The 26,673-nt window shown below is 52.5% G+C and overlaps 1 protein-coding gene and 1 non-coding gene across 2 annotated transcripts; both read left to right on the forward strand.

Moving 5' to 3' along the window:
- The first annotated feature begins 5,598 nt into the window (after positions 1–5,598).
- Positions 5,599–25,982, forward strand: SLC6A7 (solute carrier family 6 member 7). Its single transcript, XM_070465638.1, has 14 exons — positions 5,599–5,931; positions 10,844–11,027; positions 12,686–12,817; positions 12,928–13,162; positions 14,818–14,956; positions 16,302–16,436; positions 17,323–17,426; positions 17,549–17,673; positions 18,368–18,480; positions 18,801–18,932; positions 19,428–19,527; positions 19,718–19,818; positions 20,392–20,559; positions 24,188–25,982. Exons 1-14 carry the CDS (start codon positions 5,899–5,901, stop codon positions 24,395–24,397), a joined length of 1,911 nt encoding a protein of 636 aa, XP_070321739.1. The 5' UTR covers positions 5,599–5,898; the 3' UTR covers positions 24,398–25,982.
- On the forward strand, positions 22,090–22,252 carry LOC139034577 (U1 spliceosomal RNA). The gene has a single exon (XR_011487113.1). It is a non-coding gene; the product is annotated as a U1 spliceosomal RNA (small nuclear RNA).
- Positions 25,983–26,673: the final 691 nt, after the last annotated feature.

Consider the following 26,673-nt stretch of genomic DNA (forward strand, 5'->3'; position numbering starts at 1 on the left):
AATAAAATACTCTAAGCTGTCTCAGAATTGTGTTTAGCACAGGGCCTGACATGCAATAAGTCCTGTGTTTTAGCCACCTCCTCCCAGGGTTGCTATATCCTAGGGTGAGATGCTGGCAGGCCTGACTGATGCTCTAACTACCCCTGCCCCCGGAGCTGAGGACAGATCGTGGCTGGGAGGATCTGAGGCAGGACAAGCCTGTCCCCAGCTACAGGAAGACCTCTGTGGGGCTGGAGGTCAGTCACCAGGCCTGGCAAGCTGGGGGAGTTGCAGCTGCTGTCTACTGGAAAGTCAGGGGGTTGGGTGAGACCCACAGGTTGGGCAGGCCATCACCTGTCAACCGCTGTTTGAGCTTCATGGAAAAGGAAACTTTGATCTAAGACAACTTCCAAGCAGTGTCTTGAGCTGCCATGTGAGGTAATACATTCCCTGCCGCACAGAGTTCCACCAGATCTGGGGGTGTTGCAATGGCTCAGGAAAAGGACCCCTCAAGTACTGTCAGGCCCTGCAGTCACCCCAGTGCTAAGAGGTGTTCAGGTTTTCCTATCAGGAATGACCTTGTGCTGCCTCTGCTTTGCATATAGTGACTTTATGCTTCCCCCCTGGCTGGGTGGCAGGCCCTGAGTTGGTATTAGAGATGGGAGAAGTGTGGAGGCAAAAATGAAATCTGACCTGGCCTGGCTGTGCAAGGCCCAGGGCCTAGTCATGGCCTCTAGCAAATCCGAAACATGCGTGTTAGCACTACATTTCTGTAGACCCCTAACACCATGTTGAGAACCTGAGTCTTGTGGATGAGACTCCATCACTGATTGCCAAGATCCTGGTGTGGGCTGAGTGGAAAGGGCCACAGATCAAGACTAGGGAGGGACTTGGAGCTGGGAGTGGATTATCCACACAGAGGAGGTCTCTAGCCAGGAAGCTGACCTGACTCTAAGTGGATGAGATACCCAACCAGTGGGACACAGAAGCTGGGAGCAGAGCAGGTGTAGGATGCGGCGGCTTCAGAGGGTATGGCCGCTCCAGAACTACTTTCTCTGAATCTCACCAGATGGACTAGCAGTCTGGATCCTCATCTTTCACAGTCACCACTGGCTGGTGTAACAAAACACATGCTCTTCAGCGATAAAGTCTGAACATTTAAGCAAACTAAAAATGTTTATTTATATGCATTTAAAAATATCTTCCTATATAATAAAAGGAAGTACATTTTCATCTCACATTTTCTTTAAGTCCAGTACATATCCCCATTTTTCTGGTTTGATGTGAGACTAAGAAAAATAAAGGAGAGGGAGAGGGAAGGGGGAAAGAGAAACAGATTATTTATTAGGTTTGGATTCCTAACTAGTTACTTTGCCAAGTGGTACCCAAATTTCCTCTTGGAGGGGGAAGGGGTAGTGTTGAGAACAACTGTCAAATGTGCTCAGTGGCAGAACTCATGGCCAGTTGCATGATCATAAAACCAGGGTTTCAGAGGGTGACTGACTCATGTGGACAATGTCTTGTGAAAAATATTGAGGGGGTTGTTTGTTGTATGAAGTACAGACTTTTCCAACAAGGGCTGTGGTGATGAGGGTGAAGATGGAGGAAGTTGTGATATGAAGGGCAGAGCCTGGGTGGGGTCAGACTCCTTGATTCCTGGCCTCACTTGCCTCTACTTCACTGAATGATTTTCCAAGTCCTGCTTCCTCTGGGCCTCACTTTCCCCATGTGAAAGGTGAGCCCCAGTGACTGCTGGTGCTGCTTGGTGGTCACCTCATGATGTGTTTGAGAATGGCTAAAGTCCCAGCCCCGTTCCCTTCTCCTCCTCTAGGGCTGGCTCCCTCCAGGGCTGGATCTGGGGGGAGCAGGTGCTACTGGGAAGTGGCAACAAGGAGGCAAGTCTTTTAGGGTTCCTGAGCCAATGCCTTGTCTCTACTCCCTGTTCCCATGCTTCTCTGCGCCTTGCTTAGAGTCTAATGAAACCTACAAGTCAATGAGAGGGAGTGGTTCAGTCAAGCTGCAACCCATCCTGTAAGAGGTGTGATGGCAGCCGCAGGCCCTTGGAACCAGGAACCACTGGCTTTTGTCTTTCCCCAGGCATGGCCTGGAAGCAGAGATCAAACTGCCAACATCTGTTGGATCATCGAAAAAGCAAGAGAGTTCCAGAAAAATATCTACTTTATTGACTATGCCAAAGCCTTTGACTATGTGGATCACAACGAAATGTGGAAAATTCTTCAAGAGATGGGAATACCAGACCACCTTACCTGCCTCCTGAGAAATCTGTATACAGGTCAAGAAGCAACAGTTAGAGCCACACATGGAACAACAGACTGGTTCCAACCTGGGAAAGGAGTACATGAAGGCTGTATATTGTCACCCTGCTTATTTAACTTATATGCAGAGTACATCATGAGAAATGCTGGGCTGGATGAAGCACAAGCTGGAATCAAGTTTGCTGGGAGAAATATCAATAACCTCAGATACGCAGATGATACCACCCTTATGGCAAAAAGCAAAGAACTAAAGAGCCTCTTGATGAAAGTGAAAGAGGAGAGTGAAAAAGTTGGCTTAAAACTCAACATTCAAAAAACTAAGATCACGGCATCTGGTCCCATCACTCCATGGCAAATAGAAGAGGAAACAATGGAAACCTTGAGAGACTTTTTTTGGGGGGAGGGGCTCCAAAATCACTGCAGATGGTGACTGCAGCCATAAAATTAAAAGATGCTTGCTCCTTGGAAGAAAAGCTATGACCAACCTAGACAGCATATTAAAAAGCAGAGACATTACTTTGCTGACAAAGGTCCGTCCAGTCAAAGCTATTGTTTTTCCAGGTAGTCATGTATGGATGAGAGAGCTGGACTATAAAGAAAGCTGAGCACTGAACTGTGGTGTTGGAGAAGACTCTTGAGAGTCCCTTGGACTGCAAAGAGATCAAACCAGTCAATCCTAAAAGAAATCAATCCTGAATATTCATTGGAAGGATTGATGGTGAAATTGAAGCTCCAATACTTTGGCCACCTGATGCGAAGAACTGACACATTGCAAAAGACCATGATGCTGGAAAAGATTGAGGGCAGGAGGAGAAGGGGACAACAGAGAATGAGATGGTTAGATGGCATCACTGACTCGATAGACATGAGTTTGAGCAGGCTCTGGGAGTTGGTGATGAACAGGGAAGCCTGGCATGTTGCAGTCCATGGGGTCGCAGAGTCACACACGACTGAGTGACTAAACTGAACTGACTGAGGCATGGCCTAAAGCCCTCCTGGCTTTATCTTCAAAGCGCAAAGATTTCAATGAAGTGGGCATACAACCTCACTCCTTGAAGACAGTTTCCTCAGGTGCAAAATAGGGATGCACAAACTTGACTTTCCAGGCTGTTGGAAAGAACTAAAATTTAGATATTGGATATGAGCTCATCAATGTACACAGTGGGGCTCAATGAATTCCCTTTCACTTCACATTCATGGCTAAGGGGCTCCTTTCTTCTTGGGTCTGGAGAGGCCCTGCCTGCCCTGTGAGGCCAGGCTTAAAGAAAAGAGCAGCTGGGTGGGACCTAAAAATCACTCCGCTCCAAAATCACTGCAGATGGTAATTGCAGCCATGAAACTAAAAGATGCTTGCTCCTTGGAAGAAAAGTTATGACAAACCTAGAGAACATATTAAAAAGCAGGGACATTACTTTACTGACAAGGGCCTGTATAGTCAAAGCTATGGTTTTTCAAGTAGTTATGTATGGGTGTGAGCGCTGGACCATAAAGAAGGTTGAGCACCAGAGAATTGATACTTTCGAATTGTGGTGCTGGAGAAGACTCTTGAGAATCCCTTGGACAACAAGGAGATCAAACCAGTCAATCCTAAAGGAAATCAACCCTGAATAGTCCTTAGAAGGAGTGATGCAGAAGATGAAACTCCAATACTTTGCCCACGAGCCGACTCACTAGAAAAGACCCTGATGCTGGGAAAGATTGAGGGCAGGAGGAGAAGGGGGTGATGGAGGATGAGATGGTTGGATGGCATCACTGACTCAATGGACATGAAAACTCCAGGAGATAGTGAAGGACAGGGAAGACTGGCGTGCTGCAGTCCATGCAGTCGCAAATAGTCAGACACGATTTAGCAACTGAATAACAACAACAAGTGGGACCTGGGGAGGAGAGGTAGACCTGGGAGACCGCCAGGTCCTTTGTCCAATCCTGTGCTGTGCTTTAAACTTTTCCTGTCTCCCACTCTACGGAAAGGAGAGGCAGCAGACACTTAATCTCTTTCTCCCCAAAGATCTCCCCATGTTGGCTGCGAGTAGGGCAATGCCATGAGTGTCTGAACTGAGACACTTCTGAGAGTGAAAGGAGCATGATTTGCAATGTATATGCTGGGCCTGCTACCAAATACGGGTTCAGTTCCACAAACCAATGCATATAATCGTGCTTGCTCAGTCATTTCCGACTCTTTGCGATCCCATGGACTATAGCCCACCAGGCTCCTCTGTCCATGGAATTTTCCAGACAAGAATACTGGAGTTGGCTGCCATTTCCTACTCCAGGGGATCTTCCCAACCCAGGGATAGAACCCAAGTCTCTTGCATCTCCTGCATTAGCAGGTAGATTCTTTATCACTGCACCACCTAGGAAGCCCTAGCTAATAATTTCCCATCCTACCTGTGGGCTCACTGGACCCTCACAACACTCTGAGAAGTCAGCCAAGCCCAAATTGGCTGATGACCCACTTTACAGAGAGGAAACTAGAACATTTCCAAGGTCATACTTCTGGGGAACAGGAACCCACGTGTCCATGATCTAAGTCGCTAATTATCACCACCATACAGTGGCACATCCCCTATTTTTTCTCCTCACCCCAAAGTTCTTGTTTCACTTTCATCCCACGAAAGAGGCATGTTCAGGACTACTACTAGTCTAGAAGGTCCATGAGGCCTGACTCTGTCACAAGGTCCCTTACTAGCTCTGTGAACTTGAGTAACTCAACCTCCCTGTGCTTTAGTTTCCCCTTCTGTTAAATAAAGATAACAACCTCTTCTCCAGGTCACTGTGTTGAGAAAATATTAGCACCTAGCCCAGGATCTGGCACACTTCAGGTGCTCAATAAATATTGGTAGGTTAGGTGATTGAATAAATACCTGACTATTGGCTGTTCATTTGTTGGCAAGAGTGGACAACTCATACTGGTCCATAAATGTTTACTGAGCCCCTACAATGTGCCAGGCCCTATGCTAAAATTTTCTTTGCACAAACTTCCTAGATTCCTCACATCCTTGTCAGGAAGGTAAGTTTGTTGTTCCCACTTTCCAGGTCAAGAAGCAACAGCACAGAGAGTTTAAGTCAGGTGGAGAGGGTCACACAGAAAAGAGGAGGCGCAGGGCTGCCGGAACCCAAGACCAGGCTGTTAGTGTTCATGTGCATGGCCTGTCTCCCTCATTGCCCAGCTAGGGAGAGGGAGGCCCAGAGAGGGCAGAGTACTTGCCCAAGGTCACGCAGGGAGCCACAGCCGAGGCCTCAACACCGAGGGTTTCCTTCCTAGACTCCCCTCCTCACTCTCTCGGGGCCCCTCCAATCCGCAGCTCTGCTTGCGGGGGTGTGCATCTCTTCCCCCCGCCTCTCCCCTCTTCCGCTGTCCATCAGTCAGCCCATCAGTCTGGGAGTCTACACCGGCTCAGCGGTGCACCCCTCCCCAGCCTCGGGTGCTGCGCAGGGAGAGGCAGGGCGTTTGCAGCGCCCAGCCCGCGCCCCACGCCCGCAGCAGACGGCAGCGCCTGCGCCCGCGGCCCCCAGCCGGTGTGCGGGAGTCGCGGAGGCCAAGGCGCGGCAGCCGGCCAGCGGCACGATCTCTTGCTCCCTCGCCCGCTCTCTGCGCTCAGGAAAAGCCAAGCCGGGAAGCCCTAGCTACCTGTCTTCCAAGATGAAGAAGCTCCAGGGAGCTCACCTCCGCAAGGTAGGGCACGAGGGCAGGCCCCCTGAAGGAGGGGTGCAGAGGCCCGCCCGCTCTCGAGCCCCCTGGGAGGGTTGGACACCTACGCTTGGCTGAGGGCTCTGGGGGAGGCCGGCTGAGCGGGGCTGCAGGGAGGGGCGGGGTCACGGTCTGCGCGGGGTTGGGGGGGGGCGGGGGGGGGCGGCCTTCCCATCTGGGGGTCAGGATGCAGTGTGACGACGGGGGGCGGGGGGAGGGGAGGCGGGGAGAGGATAGGGTTCACTGGGCCAGGTTCTGCGAACAGGTGTCTGCAGCCACCGGAGGCGGGAGGTAGGGGTGCTGGGACTAGGCACTTGCCCCTCCCCAGTACCTGCATCCCTTTCCCCCAGGAGCTAATTAGGGGAGTGGGGCATGCTGGAATAGCTGAGACAGACTTGAGCTGGATTAATGGGGTTGGGGGCTTGGACCAGGTCCTTATCTGTTCACGCTACAATGAAGCAGCCTCCGGGAGCCCACAGGGGCATTCTGGTTTCCTGCCGGTGCTCCTGCCCTGCAGCGCCCACCACCTGCTTCCTCCCTGCCGGCTTGGTTCTCCTGGCAGCTTTAGCTTCCCTGCTAAGACCCCAGGCTGCCCCTCAGCAGGACGCAAGGGAGTCAAAGGCAAGGAGGGAAGAAATGCAAGACCCCACAGCTCAGGAGGTGGAAGGAAGCTGGCATGAGAGAGAAGGCTAAGTCTCTGTGTTCCTGGGCCCAGACCTCAGCCCCTCCCCACCTTGTCCTTGGGGTTGGACCTCCCAGCCAAGTTGCAAGTGCATGAGAAGGGAGAGTCTTGGGGAAGTTTCTGGCTTTGGGCTTAAAAGTGCCAGTATTAACCAAGGAGTCCAAACTCCTGGGTAATGTTTCTGCAAATGCCACTTACCCGGTGACTTTGGACAATATGTTCTCTAACCTGGACGATCGCTGGTCCATCCCCAGTGAGGGGCACCAAAGCAGGCCCCCCAGTCCTGGGGTGGGAGTATACCATGAACTCACAACAGCTGGTGTTGTTGACTGTCCCCTCTCACACAAGCCACACCCTCACCCCCAACATGCACTCATTCAAGCGCTCTGCCCTTGGGCAGTTGAGTGTTGAACTACTGTGATAAATGGGTTCTTTTTATTTACTGACATGAGTGACTTGTTAGGGTCATTTGTGGGTCTTTTGGGTCTTAAGTCCAGCCGCTGTTCTTTTCCATCCTACTCTCTCCTCCTTCCTCTCCCTCCTCACAAAAGCCCCCGCCCCTCACTGGCACAAGGCCACTCATTATGTAAATACCCATGTTGTGTGAAACCTTATCTCAAGTAATTCTCCAACAATTCTGGGAGCTGGGCTTTATTATCCCCCATTTATAGACAAGGAAACTGAGGCACAGAGGGGTGCAACTTACTGCTTTCCTGAAGGTTAAGCTGAGCAACCTAAAACCAACAGTGCAGGGGTGGGGCCCTTGGCCTCAGTGTCCCCTCTCTTGGTCTTTTAGAGAAGGGGGCAGGGAGTGAGGAAGTACCAAGTGTGGCAAAGGGATGGTGTTGTTCAGAGAGGAGCATACAACTGGGAGTCGGGGGTCTGGGTCCTGGTTTTGCTCTGCCCTTAACTTACCATTTGACCTTGAACTCACCCCTTCTCCTCTGAAACTCATTTCCTCGTCTGCACAATGATGAAGTCAGACTCCAGATTCCTATTGTCTCTCTCATCCTGAAGAAGGTATGAGAGCCTTGGCTTAGGAAATCCTACCTCTCCCAGACCTGCCGCTGCTGGTGACTACATTTGCTGGTCCCTAAAAGAGGGGTGTGGATCTGGCAAGCTCAGATGTGTGTTCCTCTGTGACTCTGGGTGGGGAGCGGGGGCATCAGGGGTGGGAGCCTCACATTCAGGCAGAAGTGTGAAGCTAACTCATTAAGCTTCCAGCCTGCCCCACTGATTTGGTTGCTTTCCTGTCTCTCAATTAGTTCCATCCTCGCTGTGCCAGCCCCTGGGATCTACCCCAAGGTGGGGATGGAGGCACCACATGGGTTTTGGATTGGCTCAGCTTTGGAGGACCCCATCCTCTGTCTCTGGAGGAGAAGCAGGTTTCCCTCTGATTGGGGGAGGAGCTGATAGCATCCTGCTCTTGAAACTCTTGTCACCATGGAAACAGAGAGCCAGGACCGCTCTGTGAACACAGAAAGGGCAGCAGCTTCTCAGGAGGGATCAGAGGAACCTCATTATCGGGCCCTCCTGCCAGCTGGCCTGAATGGGACTGGGGAGTCACAGGGTGTCAGGCCTGCCTCCCCATCCAATACCAGGGGCCAGTGTCAATGGCTGCTACCCTATCCCTCTTAGAGTCCACCTGGGAGTGAGTGGCTCCAAAGGGCTGATACCCATTCAGCTGGAGAGGGAAAGGGGAATCAGAAGGAAGAGGTGGGTTTCTGGAAGCTGCTGCTATCCTCACCCCAGCATGTTTGAGATCACAGCTAAGAAACTACCAGCAATATAATGGTTTCAACCCTTAGAGCCCAGTTACTTGAAAAGCAGCTTTTTCATGCTCTTCCTCATTGTCACCATCACTCATAATCATGCTAGGCTGCCCCCATCACCACTGCCCCTCTGGCCGATAGCCAGCCTCAGGCAGGATCACCACCATGGCTGTCATTATCACCGAGGGCCCAATGCTGTTACCACATTTCTGCCACCGCAGCCAGAAACCTCCAGTCCTGTGACACCTGAACCCTCCTTTCACCATCTTCATCCTAGCACTGCTCACATGACAAGTCACCAGCAAAGTTTCCTCTGTCACCTGATGTGTATGTAGACACCTCCTTGGGCTGGTGCCAGGAAGGGCAATTTTAGGAGATAAATTGGGTAGTAGCTGTTTGCTGAATCCCTGCGCTTGGACCTGATCTGATTCGTGACCACTGCAGTGAAGTCTCCTTGGTGAATCTTGCCTCACAGACCATCAGAGCCAGAAGACTACTAACTAAAGATTATCTAGACCTGCATTTCCGCCAAGTATATCCCAGCATGCTAGCTCCTTGAAATCCTTTTCTTAAGTAGAATTAGAGGATACTTGTCTGTTCTAGTCCCTACTTGGAGAGTCACAGTGCATAGTGGCCCATTAAAGGATCTCACAAGTCCTGCAACAAAGAAACCTGTTTTACCTTGTGATAACCCAGCTTTTCCCAAACTTTTTTGATTCAAAAATCCCATGTTCCCTCAAACATCTACAAACATTTCAAGTGATTTGTTTTTGGAAATCTCCTCAGTGTCCGTATGGGGAAATTGAGGCTCAGAAGAGTCTTTCCTAAGGTTGCATAGTGAATTGGCACAGACCTGGGGTGAAAATCATCATCTCCTGATGTCCAGTCTAGTGGAATCACTGTTTCCCATGGTTGTTCCTCAGCAGGAAGCAGGAGGTAATTTTTCCTCTCTGAAAACCATGACACTATTTGATAACCTGCCTTCTTTGCAGCTCTGTTCTCCTCTACATGGGACATGACTTTCAGAGTCAAGCAGAAAAGGTCTAACTGCCCCTTTTCTCCTGCTCCATTCCCAGACACACTTCTGGGAACTGCTGTGTGAATTTTAGATAGTCATCCTGGGGACTTTGGGCTTCCTTCCAAGTCCAAAGCCCAGACAATTCATGGACACGCTACCTCACATCCCTTGGGCCAGGATTCCAAGCATCCTGAGAAGGGCCTCCATCTCCCAGCCCCAGCCTAAAGGGAGGATGCCCAGTGAACTTCTCCACCCTCCTCAAATTATGGGATGGGATCTTAGGGACAACTGGTTCCCATTCCCCTCTGTGCAAGCATCTCTCCTCTAGAGATAGGAAGGTCACAACTTCCTTACACAGACTGGGGCTTCAGTAGCTTCTTCCTGCTTTGGAACTAAAATTCAAAGTCCTCAGCAGGCCTCTTTGAGCCACACAGCATAAATCTAAACTCAAGGGAGCCCACATTCCCTCTATGTCCCATCCTTTCTATGCTAAGGGCCCCCGCTTCTTCCTCTTGTCCTCCTGTAACTGCTTTTCCTGAACATGCTCCAGTCCAGCCACCTGCTTTGTGCACATGCTCCAAACTGCTGGTATCATTCTTAAAATACGGCGCTCAGAATGGAGTAGCAGGACTCCAGACCTGGGTGATTGAAGATCTGGACTTCAGCATTAGCAAGTCTGGACTGGAGACCTGGTTCTCCCACTAGTCAGCCTTGTAAAAACTCTGGATGTGTCATTGATACATACCTCTTTGAGCCTCAGTTTCCCTTTGATGAATACTTAGCTCTCAGAGATTCCCAGGTGGCTCAGTGGTAAAGAATCAGCCTGCCAATGCAGGAGACACAGGTTCAATCCCTGGGTGGGGAAGATCCCCTGGAGGAGGAAATGGCAACCCACTCCAGTATTATTGCCTGGAGAATTTCCATGGACAGAGGAGCCTGGCAGGCTAGGTCCATGGTGTCACAAAGAGTTGGACACAATTGAGTATGCACATACCTCTGTTTGTACCTAGCTCTCAGAATTGGTTTGGGAATGAAATCAGGTAATGTGAGTAAAATGTTTGACACAGTGAGTGCATAAGTGCTCACACATGGTAACTGTTATTAAGATCATCATCAAAATAGGACCATCACTTGATTTGACTTCTGTGTTAACCAAACTAAGATTAAAGTAGCTTTTTTAGTGCCAGAGCCACCCAACTACTCTCAAAAGTTTGTAGTCACCTGAAATCTTGAGGAGCTCCTGCCTGCTAACCTGTCAGCCCAGGTTAACAGTGAGAGCAGTTGATTATCTGAACCAATAGAGTTCTTTGCATTTAGTCCTGTTTGAGTTCATATTCTTATTCAAGATGGTGGTGGGGGGTGGGGATCCCAGTTCAACCTGGCCTCAGCTTTCTGCCTCACCTCTTTGGTGTCTCTTACTGGCAGCCTGTCACTCCAGACCTGCTGATGACACCAAGCGACCAGGGTGATGTAGACCTGGACGTGGACTTTGCCGCAGACCGGGGGAACTGGACAGGCAAGCTGGACTTCCTGCTGTCCTGCATTGGCTACTGTGTCGGCCTGGGGAATGTCTGGCGTTTCCCCTATCGAGCCTATACCAATGGAGGAGGTATGAGTCGCATGCCTGCGTGAGGGGCGTCGAGGCCAGTGGCCCAAGGCTCAGGGTGGAGTGAGGTTTTACGTGACCTTGGCCACTGTCCCCTGTGTGACCCTGGGCTGAATTAATTGAAAGCGGTGACCTGGGCTGGAAGTAGGAGCTCACCCTGCCTCATCCCTTTTCCTCTCCCAGTCCCTTCCTTCCTCTCTCATCCCCAGCGTGGATACTCACTCAATTCTCTCCCTAAGCCTTGGCACTTCCTGGGCCCTGAGTGATGGGCAGAGGGGGCTGCCTCTGCTTTGTGATAAAGGGCTGTACCTGCCTGTCAGTGGTTACTATGCTCTCAATATTCTCCCCATCCCTTCCTCTCCCACCTCACCTCCCTTGGAACCTCACTCCATCAATCAGTTACTCCTGGGTTCTTAAATCTTCAATCTAGCTTTGCCTCTTGGTTCCTTCCTTTCAAGCTGCAAATACATCTTTTCCATCTTAAATTCTCTGTCCCTGCTTCTTCATCAAGTGGCTATTCTAAGTCTCACCACCAATAGCTGGGGTTGAGCACTCACCATCTGCCAGGCCCCAGGCCTGCCTCACTTAACCCTGATGACAACCACCTGGGTGGGCACTGTTGTCTTGATGAGGCAACTGTGCTTGGAGAGGCCAGGTTCCTTTCCCAAGGTCACACAGTGGCAACCCAATGTTCTACCCCAGGGTTATCATCTCCGGAGCCAATCTGTTCCTGCCAGCACTCCGTGTCTCCTCCCATGTCTACCAAACTCCTTAAAGAAACACATATTGGCAGAGCAACAGAAATGCAAGTGAAACTAGATGAAGCGGGGACAAAATGAATTGGGACGATGGGGAAGTATGGGATGAGTGCTAGCCTCTGAAGCTCCATGAACTCAGGGATGTCCACAGTGGTCTCTGCCCTCCCTCTCCCTGGTTCCCGAGGCTTTATCTCTCTGTGTGCTGACCTCATTTTTCTCTGGATCAGACTTCCTCCCTACAGGTGTGTCGGGGGTGGCCAAAGACAACTATGGAATGACTTCCTTCTCAGAACTGTTCCCTCTGAATGAATCTATGCTGAATTGCAGGGAAGGTCTCTAATTGGCCTGCCTTGGGATATGTGCCCAGGAAGGGTGGGCAGGGGTTGGCTGGTGTGACTGGCAGCCCTTCCAGAGCCATATGGTGGTGGGCAGTCCTGTAAAGGAGCTAGCTGCCAATATGAGAAGAAAAGGAGGAGGGATGCTGGGCACAGGCGACTACAGGTGGCAGCCACAAGCATCTGAGGTGGCATTGGGAGGAGGGGAGGAGCAGGTAGACAGGAGCCAGATTCTAAAGGTCATCGATTTCTGTACTGAGGAGTTTGTACTTTATCTGGCAGGGAATGCATTCATTCATTCACTCATTTGTTCATTCATTCACTCAACGTCTGCTCTGAGCCCAGTGCTAGCCTGGGCACTAGGGCTACAGAGGTAAGTAAATCCCCATACATCCACTTTGCCCTCAGTGATCTCCTGACAGAAAAGAAGACAGTCCCGCAATGCCCAGCCCCACGTGAGAAGTGAAGGTGTCTGCCAGTCATTGGGGGGGGGGGGGGCTACAGCTAGGCTTTCAGTGGAGCTGACCCCCCATCCCTAGACCTTCCCCACCCTCCCTCCTCCTTGCAGGCGCCTTCCTTGTGCCCTACTTCCTCATGCTGGCCATCTGCGGCATCCCCCTCTTCTTCCTCGAGCTCTCTCTGGGCCAGTTCTCCAGTCTGGGGCCCCTGGCCGTCTGGAAAATCAGCCCGCTCTTCAAAGGTGAGGCCTTGGGGGCGGCGATGTTGAAAGCCCGGGGGAGGCAGGGAGGGGGGTGAACTCTAGCAGGGGAATGGCTTCCCTGGCCTGAAGGCCGCCCCTGCCCGTCGCAGGTGCCGGTGCGGCCATGCTGCTCATCGTGGGCCTGGTGGCCGTCTACTACAACATGATTATCGCCTACGTGCTCTTCTACCTCCTGGCCTCCCTCACCAGCACCCTGCCCTGGGAACACTGTGGCAACTGGTGGAACACGGACCTCTGCCTCGAGCACAGAGGCTCCACGGACGGCAACGGGGCTCTGCCCCTCAACCTCACCAGCACTGTCAGCCCCAGCGAGGAGTACTGGAGGTCAGGCCACTGCTGGCCCAGCAGCAGGCAGGGAGGGACAGAGGGCGGGATTGTGCCCGTGCTCCTATGGGGCTCTACATGCACCTCAAAGGTTGAGTTCAGGTGCTGTGTTGGATGGACTCTGAGTTCTAATCCCATTTCTTCATCTGACCAGCTGTGTGACCATGAACAATTTATTTGGCTTGTGATGCTTATCTTTGAATCGGGTGTGATAGTATCTGAAGGCTACTGTGAGGATTAAGGGAAAGAAGGCATATAAATTGTGCTGCTCAGCCTGGTGGATAGTGAGTGCTCAATAAATGCTAGCTGATAGTAATGATGCTGATGATAATAGTCATTGTCAACATGTGGAGCCTCAGTTTCCTCTTCTGTATAAGGGGCAGTAAGAGTCCCTGCTTCATAGGATGGTATCAGTCAGTCACTCGTTTTTTCATTCAATCTGTGTTTATTGAGCGCCGACTATATTAGTAGGCAAAACACTTAGCAGAGACCATGGTCACACAGACCATCTCTGGTTAGTCTAACAGGAGAGAGGAGACTCTAGGAGAGTATAGGGTTGCTTGAGAATGACACGGGTAACTCAGAACCAGCCATATCACGAGCCCCTGTGAGTGGTGGGGGTCAGAAGGGCATCACTGCCCATTGACCTGTCCCAAAGTCCCACTTTATAGCTGAGAAAACAAGGCCTGGGGGCTTGCTCAGTACTTACTAGCAGAGGCAGTACTGGAACCAAGGCCTCCTGATGCCTGGTCCTGTTCTGGAACATTCCAGAGTAGCCTTGTTCCTAGGTAGGGACCACTGGATGAACAGAGGACACAGACCAGATAACCATACCCCTCTGCCTGCAAAAGGCTACTCTCAGGAGTTTTCTCTCAAATGAGCCCCATGTTTTTAAAGGTTTTAGCTTCCAACCTGCATTTATTACGTAGTTCATTCATTTGTCCATTTGAAATGAATCTAAAGTGTCTGCACCTGCTGAGGAATATATCTGACCAATGGAGAAGAACAGGCTTGGGTCTGCAACCAAAAGCCAAAGAACGTGACATGGTCACTGGCAGCTGCCTAGGGTCCCTGGCAACACCATGGCCTGCTGCATCACTTGGGGAGCAGGCAGGAAGCAGATGGCACTGTCAGAGGGCTTCACTGAAGGGAGTTGAGTGAGTGGAGGGACTTCACAGAGGTGAGGGATCCACATGGAAATGTGAGGCACCAAGGGCTAGCAAGAGAGACAGTCATATCACCCCTGAGGCAAGGAGGCAGTGTTATCAGAACCAGGGCAGATTGAAAGCCTCATAGGAAGGGCCACCTAACCAGCTGTGCTGTAGAAAAGGTAGTCACAGCCAGACCCTCTGATGGTGTGCAGGTGTGCATGCTTACACGTGTATACACGCATGTACGCAAATACCCGAACCCATCATCCAGTCTCCTGCTGTTGCCTCCCATTAGCCAGACCCATGTGGAAACTGAAGAGGAAGGAGCCTGGGTGACAGTGTCTCTAGAGGCCCAACTCCTGGGTGCAGAGCTGATCAGAGAAGGACGGAGAGGAATCAAGCAGAGAACAGCCAGGATAGGCTTGTGGGCTGGCCACGGCTTCACTGTGTGTCTATGGAGCATGGCAAGGGGACCAGAGGACATTCAGGCCTTGTCTCCCACAGCCGCTACGTCCTCCACATCCAAGGAAGCAAGGGCATCGGAAGTCCCGGGCACATCCGCTGGAACCTCTGCCTTTGTCTGCTGCTCGCCTGGGTCATCGTGTTCCTCTGTATCCTCAAGGGTGTGAAGTCCTCGGGCAAGGTGAAGCTGGGAGGCCCTGGAGGCCTGAGAGGCTGGGAAGGGTGAGGGCTTCCTGGAGGAGGCAGGGTGTGGACTGAACCTGAGAGGATGAATGGACTTCAGCTGGGAAGAGGGGAAGGGATAAGACATTGAGACTGGGGAAGGGGGAGGCACTGCCTGAAGCAAGATGTGGAGATGGGGCTGGATGGTGGCTAAACTGGTTCACTAGACTAGAAACATGCCAAGGGCAGGACCTATCTGTTATTCAAGCTCGTATCCTAATCTAGTGTTTGACACTTTGGAGAAGCTCAGCAAGTGTTTGTTGAATACCTGGAGGGTGGGCATGAGTCATAGCTCTTTGAAATGCAAGGACTAGAAGCCAGTTGTCACACTCAGTGGGAAAGTCCAGAGGGTCTATTTCAGGTACAGCTGGATTTAGGGGTTCAGATCAGGAATGTTGTTCTCTTGGTCTCTCAGCAATGCTTTCCTCCAGATTGACTTCTCAGGCTTCATTCTTCATGAGGTTGCCCCTAGCAACTCCAGGCATACATCTTTCCTACTTAGTGTTCTCCCTTGCCCTAGGTTTCAAAAATCCTAGAATTGAGTCTCACTGGATAGATGGGTCTTGGACTTATCTCTGGACCAGTCACCCTGGGCAGAAGGGTGGAGTGCTCTGCTTGGCTGGGCCTGGAGCTGGAAATTGAATCAGTCCCAGGTGGAAAAGTCAGGCAACTGTTATGTGAAAAAGACCAGCTAGAAGCTGGGAAGACAAAGCCCACTGTAGCTTATGGAGTGCAGGAAAGGCCATAGAGCTGTTTTAGGAGTTGGAAACCTTCTGAGTGGTTTACTCAATCATTTATAAATTAGAACTTATCTCTGTGCAAAGTGCTGAGAGATGTTGTCCATGAGGAAACAAACCATTAAAAGAAAGGTTAGAAAGCATGGAGACCATTAGAAAGCCAGGAGAGGTCATCATGGTGCAAGCCAAGGCAGTGAGGGGCTTGGGACTTGGTGTTTGCTGAGGGTGAAGTTGGAGGCTTGGGAACAGGTGAGGACAGGACAGAGGAGAATTGGGGCATGTCCAGTGTCTGATGACTATGCAGGCTGGGTTTGTGTGGGAGGAGAGGAGGGGTGGGGAGCCTGGACCAGGGCGCAGGGCTGGACAGAGTGGATAGGTGGGAATAGCCCTGGGAAGCAGTGATGTGTGGTGGGAGTGAGGGAAGAAAGGAGAACATCATAGATGGTGGCTGTTTCCAACGTGGGCTACGTGAAGGTTAGGGAGGTGAGTCAGTGAGATGGGGGTCTCAGTAAGAGGAGGAGAGAAGAGAGAAGGTCACCCCTTCTGTCCCCATGTACTGTCTCTCAGGTGGTGTATTTCACGGCCACGTTCCCCTACCTCATTCTGCTCATGCTGCTGGTCCGCGGAGTCACCCTCCCTGGGGCCTGGAAGGGCATCCAGTTCTATCTCACCCCTCAATTCCACCACCTGTTGTCTTCCAAGGTGAGACCCTCAAGGCAAGCATGTAAAGGGAGACGTCAGGCTACAGAGTGGAAGGAAGACTCCCTTGGGAAAGGGAGTGGGGGGAGGGCCTTCCACATGGTGAATCCCTTGTACCAGACACTGTGCTTGGCCCTGTGTGTCTTTCTCCTTTATTATTATACACGATCCTATGCAGTAGACATTATTCTCCCATTTTACAGATGAAGAAACTGAGGCCCCAAAGAATTAGCAGATCACACGGCTAGGGAGCAGCAGAGTTGGGATTTCCACCCAGACCTGCCTCTAAAACCTAAGGAGGGTATTAGTAATAATAATAGAAACAATGGTCCTGACAGCTAGCATTCTTATTTGTTGGTGGATGACAACGCCTGCCCCTACTCTAGCATTGTGCATAATGTGATCCTTACCACCAGCCTGTGAGGCAGGTACCATTCCTATCCCCTCAGTACAGACGGGGGACCTGGGGTCCAGAGAGGTAATTGGCCTGGACAGTCTGCACAGCTTGAAAGTGGGGGAACTGGGATTCAAATCCAGGTTCCTCCAACTCTAGAGAGGCAGTAAAAGGGTTACAGGGGCTGATTGTCAGTACACATCTACTGAAAATTTATACAAGGCATTACTTTCTTCAGAACTGGACCAAGCTTAGAGAGTATCTTCTAGATCCTAGATGGGGAAACTGAGGCCCAGAGAGATGAAGGAACTTGACCAAGTCCTGCAGTGTTAGAGCGGGCTTTGCTCCCAGATGCTGTCACTCATTAGCCAGGCCCTTCACCACAGCATCCCTGGGCCTGTCAACCGGCTCTCACCCTACCTCCTTCCCTCTCTGGGCACCACAGTGTGCCAGCCTCTCCTCTCTGCCCTCCCTCTGTATCCTTCTCTGCCACAGGTGTGGATCGAAGCTGCTCTTCAGATCTTCTACTCCTTGGGTGTGGGCTTCGGGGGGCTCCTCACCTTTGCCTCCTACAACACATTTCACCAGAATATCTATAGGTCAGTGCTGCCTCCCAGACCCCGGCGGCTGGAGTGGGTAGGAGAGTGGCTGGCCGGGGAGGGCCTTGTGGGTGAGGACTGGGGCCACTCACCCCAGCCTGTGCTTGGACTTCTCCTGGCAGAGACACCTTCATTGTCACCCTGGGCAACGCCATCACCAGCATCTTGGCTGGCTTTGCCATCTTCTCCGTGCTGGGCTACATGTCTCAGGAGCTGGGTGTACCTGTGGACCAAGTAGCCAAAGCAGGTGGGCAGGCTGCCTGGCCCTGGTGGGTGGAGGGTGCATCGGGCACAGCTGGGTTGGTCAAGTGAGCATACATGTAGACCAGCAAGGCTTTGGATGGGTATGGTGTGTGTGTGTGTGCATGCATAGCATGCATGCAAATGAATGTGTCTGAACTGTTTTCTGAGTGTTCAAGTGCAAAAGGATGGGTGTGCAAATGAGTATGTATCAACCTGTGTCTGGAGAGAAGTGACTTTCTGGAGGAGATTGTTGTGTTTTGTCACATCTCAGGAACTTGCCTTGCTCGTCCAGATGAGTCACATCCTGTATGGAGATGCCTGTGTAAGTGAACTGAGGGTTTGGATGATGTTGTGAATCACTGTCTTGCGCCAATGGGAGTATCTGAGTGTGTGTGTACATGGAATTGTTTGTGCAAATGATTGTGCACGTAAGTGTATTCAAATGAGGGTTTATATTTGGTCTTGTGTTTAACTCATGTACTCATAATTAATTTATTTTTTTTATCAACCTGTGTTTATGGAGCACAGACAGTGTGCTGGCCTGTGTCTTAGGAGTTAAGAAAGTGTTGGAAGTGTGCAGTGAGTGTACATCTCTGGGTTTGGCCCATGTGGGTGTAAGTAGTAACCATGTGTGTTTAAGTACATATGTGGGGCCCCCACGTTCCCCAGGCTGCTGACCCCGTGTGCCCTTGGCCCAGGCCCTGGCCTGGCCTTTGTCGTCTACCCACAGGCCATGACCATGCTGCCTCTGTCACCCTTCTGGTCCTTCCTGTTCTTCTTCATGCTGCTGACTCTCGGCTTGGACAGCCAGGTGAGCTGCCCATGCCAGTGGGTGTGCCTTGTGGTACGTGTCTGCAATGTGTGTCTGTCTCGCTGCATGAGTTATCTGTGTGTGATGTGGGTGTCTCTGTCTGTATGTGTATCTATGTTTGTGTGTATCTGTCCAAGTGTGAAATGTATGACTGTGTATCTGAGTATGTCTTCACGTGATGTTGCTGTGTGTATGATACGTGTGATGTGTGGATGATATGTGTGTGTTGTGTGTGTATCTGGATCTGTGGGATGTACTTCTCTGTGTGTATTTGTATGTGTGTGGTGGGGGCAGAACTCTGACCCCCTTCCTCCCCCCAGTTTGCCTTCTTGGAGACCATTGTGACAGCTGTTACGGACGAGTTCCCGTACTACCTTCGGCCCAAGAAGGCTGTGTTCTCGGGGCTCATCTGCGTGGCCATGTACCTGATGGGGCTGGTCCTCACCACAGATGTGAGTGGTGCTGTGGGGTGGGCGGACAGCTGGTGGGCAAGGCTGGGGCAGACACCCGCAGTTCTGTCTGTGGCCAGGCCAAACACGCCCCAAGCTACCTGCCTCTTCCTCTTTGGGAGGAAGCTAGTCCAGCCCAGACCCTCTTTCTCAAGAGGCAGCTTGGCCTATGACCCAGAGTTCTGATTTTGGAGTCTGAAAAGTCTTCAAGCCTTATTCCTGCACTTGATGAGTAACCTCGGGACAAGTGGCTTCACCTCCCTGAGCCTGTTTTCCCACTGATAAAGTGGGGTCTACATATAGGCTATAGGCTTGTTGTGAGACTCAAATCAGATGGTGTGTATAGAGGGCTCGGCAGGCAGACAGCAGTCACACTCTTACCATCTTGCTCTCTCTACTGGCCTGCCTGCTCCCTGCTCACTTCCTGCCTGAAGAAGGGGCAGCAATGGGGATCGAGGCTGGGATGTGGGCACTCCAGAGCTGTGACTTGTGTTCCAGGGGGGCATGTACTGGCTGGTCCTTCTGGACGACTACAGCGCCAGCTTCGGGCTGATGGTGGTGGTGATCACCACGTGCCTCGCTGTCACCCGGGTGTATGGTGAGAGGGGCTGTGGGAGGCGGAGTCAGGCTCCCCGCTGTGGGAGAATGGGAGTCTACCCCGGAGCCCCCCTGCACTGGGTCCCTGGTCCCAAGGGCCAGGGTTTCCAGTGGGGGCAACTGGTAGGAGGAGGGGCTGATAGTGCTTGTGGGGCTGTGGGTGGGGCCATTTCCCTCCTTTCCCCGTGCAGGCATCCAAAGGTTCTGCCGGGACATCCACATGATGCTGGGCTTCAAGCCGGGCTTCTACTTCAGGGCCTGCTGGCTGTTCCTGTCCCCAGCCACGCTCCTGGTAACCAGGGTGGAAGGGAGGGCTGCTGGCTAGGGGCTCAGGGGTGAGAGCAGGGCCCCTCTGGGCATTCAGTCTGGGAGGACTGCCCTGGCCCTCAGTGGACCCCTGTCAGGGCTGGGGGATAGAGTGAGTACCAGGATCCTGGTCTACTCCCCTCTCCCATGGTGCCCCCAGCTTTTGTAGCTGTGCTGGGCCTGGCCCTGTGTTTGATTAGCAGAATGAGTGGGGCTTTCTTAGGCTTCAGAGCTTTAGGGCTGAGGTGGTGAGGCTGTGCTTCTTAGCGTTGGATTTGGAGCCGCTCAGTGATAGGCCGCCTCAGACTTTGGCATTGGGTCAGCTTTGGACAGGGCTGTCTCAGGACTTGCAAAGGCTCCAAAGATGGGCCAGCTCAGGTTCTGGTATAGCTTAGGACTGGGCTTTCTCAGACTGGGTGGCTCTGGGCTGGGCTCTCTCAGGCCTTGGGATGGCCCTAGGCTGAGCTATCTCAGGATTTACAGTAGCTCAGACTTGGGCTATCCCAAGCCCTGGGGCCTGCCCGAGGCCCTCTGTGACACTCGGAGCCCCCACCTGCAGGCCCTGCTGGTGTATAGCATCGTCAAGTACCAGCCCTCAGTGTATGGCAGCTACCGCTTCCCAGCCTGGGCGGAGCTGCTGGGCATCCTGATGGGCCTGCTGTCCTGCCTCATGATCCCAGCTGGCATGCTGGTGGCCGTGCTTCGAGAGGAGGGCTCGCTCTGGGAGGTGAGTCTGCCCCACCCCTGCTTGCCCCCAGCTCCCAGCCCCATGGCCCTGCTCTGCGCCCAACCTCTAGAGCACACAATCTCTGCTCCAACACCTTTTTCAGGGCCTGCAGAGTGCTTTTAACTGGGAACAGCATTTTTCCTAACCAGTAGCCTGAGTTGTGAATCAGCTCTGATCAGCTTGAGCTGCAGCAGGCTCTGAGGGCCAGAGTCCTGTTCTATGACCCCTCATACCACACGGAGCCTCTGGCAGGGGAGGGGCGCGATCCAGAGACCACTAATGTTGGTCAATGCCCACCTGTCCTGGGGGAACCTGAAAGGACAAGGGGTTTATCCACCATCCCATGGTGAGTTGTGCACGGGTCAGAACTTGAACTTGGGTTGCTAGCTTTCCTATGGAACTCAGGGTCTGAAGCAACATGGAGGGACCCCAAGGATGAGCTGTCACCCTTCTCCAGTGACCAGGAGCCCTGCCCATGGCCAGGGTTTTGTTGGGAGACCCAGGAAGCACACAGAGTGCAAGCCGTTTGGCATGGGATTCTGTAGGCTCAGAATATGGGAGTAGGGGCCCTCTGTGGGTCAGTGGACATGCCGGGATGCTGTGTGTCTGCTGGAGACCCACCCCCTCTGAACCTCAAGGGCCCTGCACACACTGAGTCCTCCATTTCTGAGGCAGTGGGCGGGGAGTCCTCTGGTGGCAAGAGGGTTTCAGAGTGAGCAGGGCTGAGTGAGCATGCTAGGGCCCAGAGACAGCCTTGGGACACACACACATACATGCCCACCATCAGAAGTGTGCTAGACCCACCAGCACTGCTTCATGAGAGCTAACTGTTAAATATTCAGGAAAACTGTGAGCCAGTGGTTAAATCATTGATAACTTGAAATTGACAAGGGTGGGAATAATTATAACAGTGAAATTGGCTAGGAATCAGGACTCCTATACTCCTCCACTCCTCCCCAGCCTGCTAACCAGCACACTGCTGCCCACCTGCTCATTCACCTTCACTGTGCCTTGGCTGTCCCTCATCCCACCTTCCAGTTTCTGAAGTGAAGCTCAGAGGCCCTTCCCTGGCAGAAGTGGATTGTGGTCACACAGCACAGACCACAGAGGAGTCCTAGGGTCCAGCCACGGCTCTGTCTCCAACTGCTGTGAGGAGGCCAACCCCTTCCCTCTCTGAACTGCAGGAGCCCCACCTGTGCTACTAAAGGAAGGTTGTCTCCATGTTGAGAGCCAGGGTGTCTGTGAAGGGAAGGAGGATGTCTGTGGTGCCCAAGCCTGGCTTTGTCTCCTTCATGTCCTGCTGCCGCCACCACCCACAGCCAGGCAGAGGGGCCAGGGCACTGGGGCTTCTGTGAGTCCCACATAGGAGTCACGGTCCAGCTCAGGGGTGCCACCTTCAGAGACCAGGGCTCCCAGCACTGACACACTAGGATAGGACTCCTGGGGCTGCCACTTGCCAGCTTTGGGATCCTAAGCAAGTGAATGCCCCTCTCTGAACCTTGCTTTCTCTGTCTTTAAAATGAGGGCAGTGTCCTTACCTGTCAGGGGACTTGCAATGATCACGAAGGTGGTTTTCCAGGGTGTGGTTCATCCACTGCACTCCAGATGTGCTGACCCCTGTGATTTCCCCAAGTGTAGAAAACTCAACTGCATAATTTGTGGTAGTGGGGGACTGAGTTCATGCTCTCCTTAGAAAAAAAAGGGGGAAAAAATGAGTATAGTGATACCTGCCTGTAGGGTTGCTGTGAGAAGAAAAAGCTCATCAACATAGTCAGTACTGTAAGACACAGAAAAACAGGGTATTTTTCAAGTTCAGGATGTGGTCAAGACTGCCTGGGTTCAAACACTAGCACCACCACTTCCCCCCATGCGACCTTGGCCAGTTTAACTAATTCTTTCAGATAGTATCTGTGGGGCTGTAGGTAATAATACCCTCTCACTGGGATGCTCTAAGGATTAAATAAGCCCATCCTCAGCACAGAGCTGGGATGCACAAGGCTCAGTTCTAAGTCAGTTCAAAATCGCCTCAAGATCCGGGGTGATTTTGCCTTTAGGGGACATTGGGTAACGTCTGGAGATTTTTTTGATTGTCCTGAGAGGGTATGGTTGGAGCAAGAATGCTACTGGCACCTAGAAGTCAGGCATCCTGCTACACACTGTTGAGTGTGCAGAACTCCTCTCTGACCACAGTGTCAGCAGGGCTCTCAGGTTGAGAAACCTGGTCTAGACACTAGAATGCAGCTGGAAAGAAATTTCAGTCCTTAAACTCAGGGAGCTGGTATTTTAATGCAGGAGACAGACAATAAACAAACATATGAAGGCAGTGGTAAGTGTTCTTAAAAACCAAACCAAACCAGAATACAGGAATAGAGAGTGAAGGAAGTTCTGGCCAGGGTGACCAGGGGAGACCTCTCTAAGGAGGTGATAGAGACCTGACTACATCACCAAGGTGATTAGTTTAGATGTCTAAGGGGAGAGCATCCTAGGCAGAAGGACAGTCAATGCAAAGGCCCTGAGGCAGGAGGGGCTAGCATGTTTGAGGCCAGCAAGGAGGTCAGTGAGACTGGATCAGAGTTGGAAGACAGAGTGTGGCAGGAGCCAACATCATAAAGATAGACTGGGGCCAAGACATGAAGGCCCGGTGAGCACTTCGGATTTCATCCCAAGTGAGATGACAAGTTTTTGGCAGGTTTCTGATCAGTGGGGTAACATGCTTTCGATAAACACATTTTAATGGACATCACTATGCTTTGAGTATGGGGCGATGTAAGGGCCTTAGCCCAGGGCTCACATACATTATCTCCCTTGGAATCTACACCCCGTGGCTCCACTTACTGTTGGTGTCTTTCTTCTCTGAAGAGTCTGGGGCTCTTCTTCCTGGCAGGGCAGGCAGAGAACTTTGGGAATGTGGTTTGAGGAAGATGAAACCCTATAATGTCCAGGCTTAGTCATCATCTTAGTCAGCTCCCTCCTTCCATGGAAACTGGGCTGGGAGAGGGAAAGGTTAGACATCAGAGTAAAACAGAGGCAGGGTGTCAGAGAAGGCCACTCTGGGGTTTCCCTGGTGGTCCAGTGGTTAAGACTCCATGCTTCCAATGCAGGGGATGTGGATTCAATCCCTGATCAAGGAACTAAGATCCCACATGCCACCCACTGTGACTAAATGGTCACTCTGTCTCCACCCTCCTAGGGCATGGGTGTCCCACCAAAGCTCCCAGCTCTTCAAGACTCAGCATTTAGTGTAAGGGACCCAGAGTGGACTCCCAGACTGCCTGTCATGTAACCACAACAACAGCCACTATTTACTGGGCCTTATTCTGTTGCCAGTACCCCGCTGAGAGCTTCATCTCACTGCCATCCTTTGAAGGCATCCTGTTTCCCAAGTTACAGATGCTGGAAGCAGAGCTTAAATTTCATGCCCAAAGACCACCCACCCAACTTATGAGCTGCAGGGCAGGATTCTCTCCACTCATGTGACACTCCTCTGGGGAAGTGACAGTGCCCCCTCCCTTTCCCCCAGATTTTGCAAAGACTAATCCAGGTGACTTGGTGAGGGTTTTGCCAGTGCTTAGCCGCAAGAAGCACTCCATCAGCCCTGGTTTTCACCCCTGTGGTTGCTTTGCTGCAGCGGCTTCAGCAGGCGAGCCGGCCGACCATGGATTGGGGCCCATCGCTGGAGGAGAACAGGACAGGCATGTACGTGGCTACGCTGGCTGGGAGCCAGTCACCCAAGCCACTGATGGTGCACATGCGCAAGTACGGAGGCATCACCAGCTTCGAGAACACGGCTATCGAAGTAGACCGTGAGATTGCGGAGGAGGAGGAATCCATGATGTGAGACGGAAAGAAGGCAGACATCAGGCCCTGTTGGCCCCCAAGGGGAGCGGCACACCCTCTGGGGTTCTGAGAGGCCTGAGGCTATTGGAGGCTGCCGTGGTGATGCTGGTCCCCAAAGCAAGTCCCTTTGTGACCTCTGCCTCTCCCAAAACCTCTGTCTGCTCCCTACACACACACAGACATTCAAAGCTGAGATGAGCCAGCTCAGCCCTTCCTTCATGGACAGACAGACTGAGGCCAAGGAGAAGGGACTTACCCAAGGTCACATGGCAGACGGGACTGGACCCCAGGCCTCCTAACCAGCTAGCTCCCTTTCTCACATGGCAGCTGGCACCACCCGCTCATCTCTGTTCAGGACTCAGTCCCCTCTCTTTCCCTAAGGGAGCCTACCCCATACACTTCAATGCAGCCAGAATCTGGAGCTGGGCAGGGACCCTTGGGTGTCCCAAGGTTCGTGAGGCCCTATCAAGGGTTAGCAAGTCAAGTGGGAGAAAGATCCCCATGGGGTCACGGGTGCAGGCCAAGTTTCCTAAAGGAGGTGGGGCCTGAGGCCCTGGAGGATGGGCAGATTTGGAGAGAGAGAGAAAAAGAGGAGGGCAGGGTGGGGAGGGCCTCTGACCAAGGTGCTCACCCAGCCAAGGTAGGGTTAGAATATGGCCCCCTTTTCCTCTCCTGGGGCCAGGAGGCAGTCCAGGGAGTGACCAAGGGCATGTGAGCAGGGAGAATGGTGGGAGAAGCAAGTGTTTTCAGGTTGCAACAGGATTCGGGTACGAATGTAGACCGAGGGGGTGGGGGAGGCAGGGACGTGGGTAGGCAGGCCATTTGCATGACCCTGTGCTCTAGACAGAATATATTTCTGGCTCAATGCACCGGGCAGAGGTGGGAAGCCTGCTGAGGACAGAGCATAGGGCCAATGCCTAAAGTGGGGGTGTTAAGCGGGTGGAGGGAAGGGAAAGGAGGAGGACCCCACAACTTCCCTCACTGGACCCCACTTCCTCCTGTGCAGGGAGCCATGGACACGATTAGGACTGGGGGAGGCGGCACCTGCCCTGCCCTGTGGAGGTGGAGACAAGGGGTCACAGTCAGGACCAAGGGCCCCCCCTCCTCCTTGTCCTGGCAGCCCTCTGTCTCCACCAGCTCCAGGCATTGCTGGGGAATTGACCTTGGCTATGGACCACCAGGCAACTAAGAGACTTGGAGCTGGTTCACACACATGACTGTCTGGTCCCAATGCTGCCCACTCTGCTTCAGCATGCGGGTCCCTGGGCGTGGACATGAGGGTAGAGGCAGAGAGCAACCGACACCCCAGGCCTGTGACCTGGGGACAGGTTGCCCGGAGACGTTGGCGTCTTCAATCCCCAGGCATGGGAGGGGGTGCCCTAGGGTCCCTCCTTCCCTGAAGGATGAGGGTGGGGTGGGAAAATGCCTGAGCAGGTTCCCTGCATCCTCTGTGGGGCAGGGCGGCCTGGAGCAGTTGTCCAGCCTCTGTGCTCTCTCTCTCTCCCCCAATGTCTCCCCAGCTCATCTGTGTCCTGTTGGCTTATTGTTAATAAATACCAGTGAAGTCATCTTCCTTACCCTGTCTCCTTGCCACTGAGAGCCACAGGGTGGGCAGCACGGAACTTTCTGGTTCTCAGTGGACAGATAAGGAAACTGAAGCTCAGCGGCCTCCTTTCCTGGCCCTCCTGGCCTGACACTAGCTTTGCGATTTGTCCACGGCAGTGGTGGGTGGGTGGGGCTTAGGAAGGATGATAAAGAAGGTCCTTAATGACCATTTAGTCTCCCGTTATACATATGGACAAACCAAGGCTCACCAAGGGGTAGAGACTTGCTCAAGGCTACCCAGTGGAGACAGGCAGAGCCGGGGACAAACCAGGGCCCACCAGTCCTCTTCTTTTCCCTGGCTGGCTGTCCTCCTTTCCTCCCCAGGTCTTCCTCAGCCTTACCTGCAGTAGCAGCTAGAGCTCCAATAGAGGGACTGGGAGGAGCCAAGAGTTTCCCAGGCTGGAAGAATTTCCTGGTTCTACCCACCCCCATCTGGCAGGACCTTGCCAATATAAAAGGGCCCCAGGGCCTTTCAAATGCGAGGCCCAGGTGTCTGCAAAGGCTTTGATTGGGGTGGAGAGGAGGGGCTGCTGCATATTTCGGATATTAATAAATTTCCCCTAACAAAGGGTCAGAGCCCCCTCCGCCTCACCCCCCTTTGGGACTCTAGGTGGGGGACGAGATGGGTTTGCTAATTTGCAAAGGATGCAGGAATGGCCATCACAATTCAGA

This window comes from Odocoileus virginianus, chromosome 3 (assembly GCF_023699985.2).
Source record: "Odocoileus virginianus isolate 20LAN1187 ecotype Illinois chromosome 3, Ovbor_1.2, whole genome shotgun sequence".
Classification (NCBI taxonomy): domain Eukaryota; kingdom Metazoa; phylum Chordata; class Mammalia; order Artiodactyla; family Cervidae; genus Odocoileus; species Odocoileus virginianus.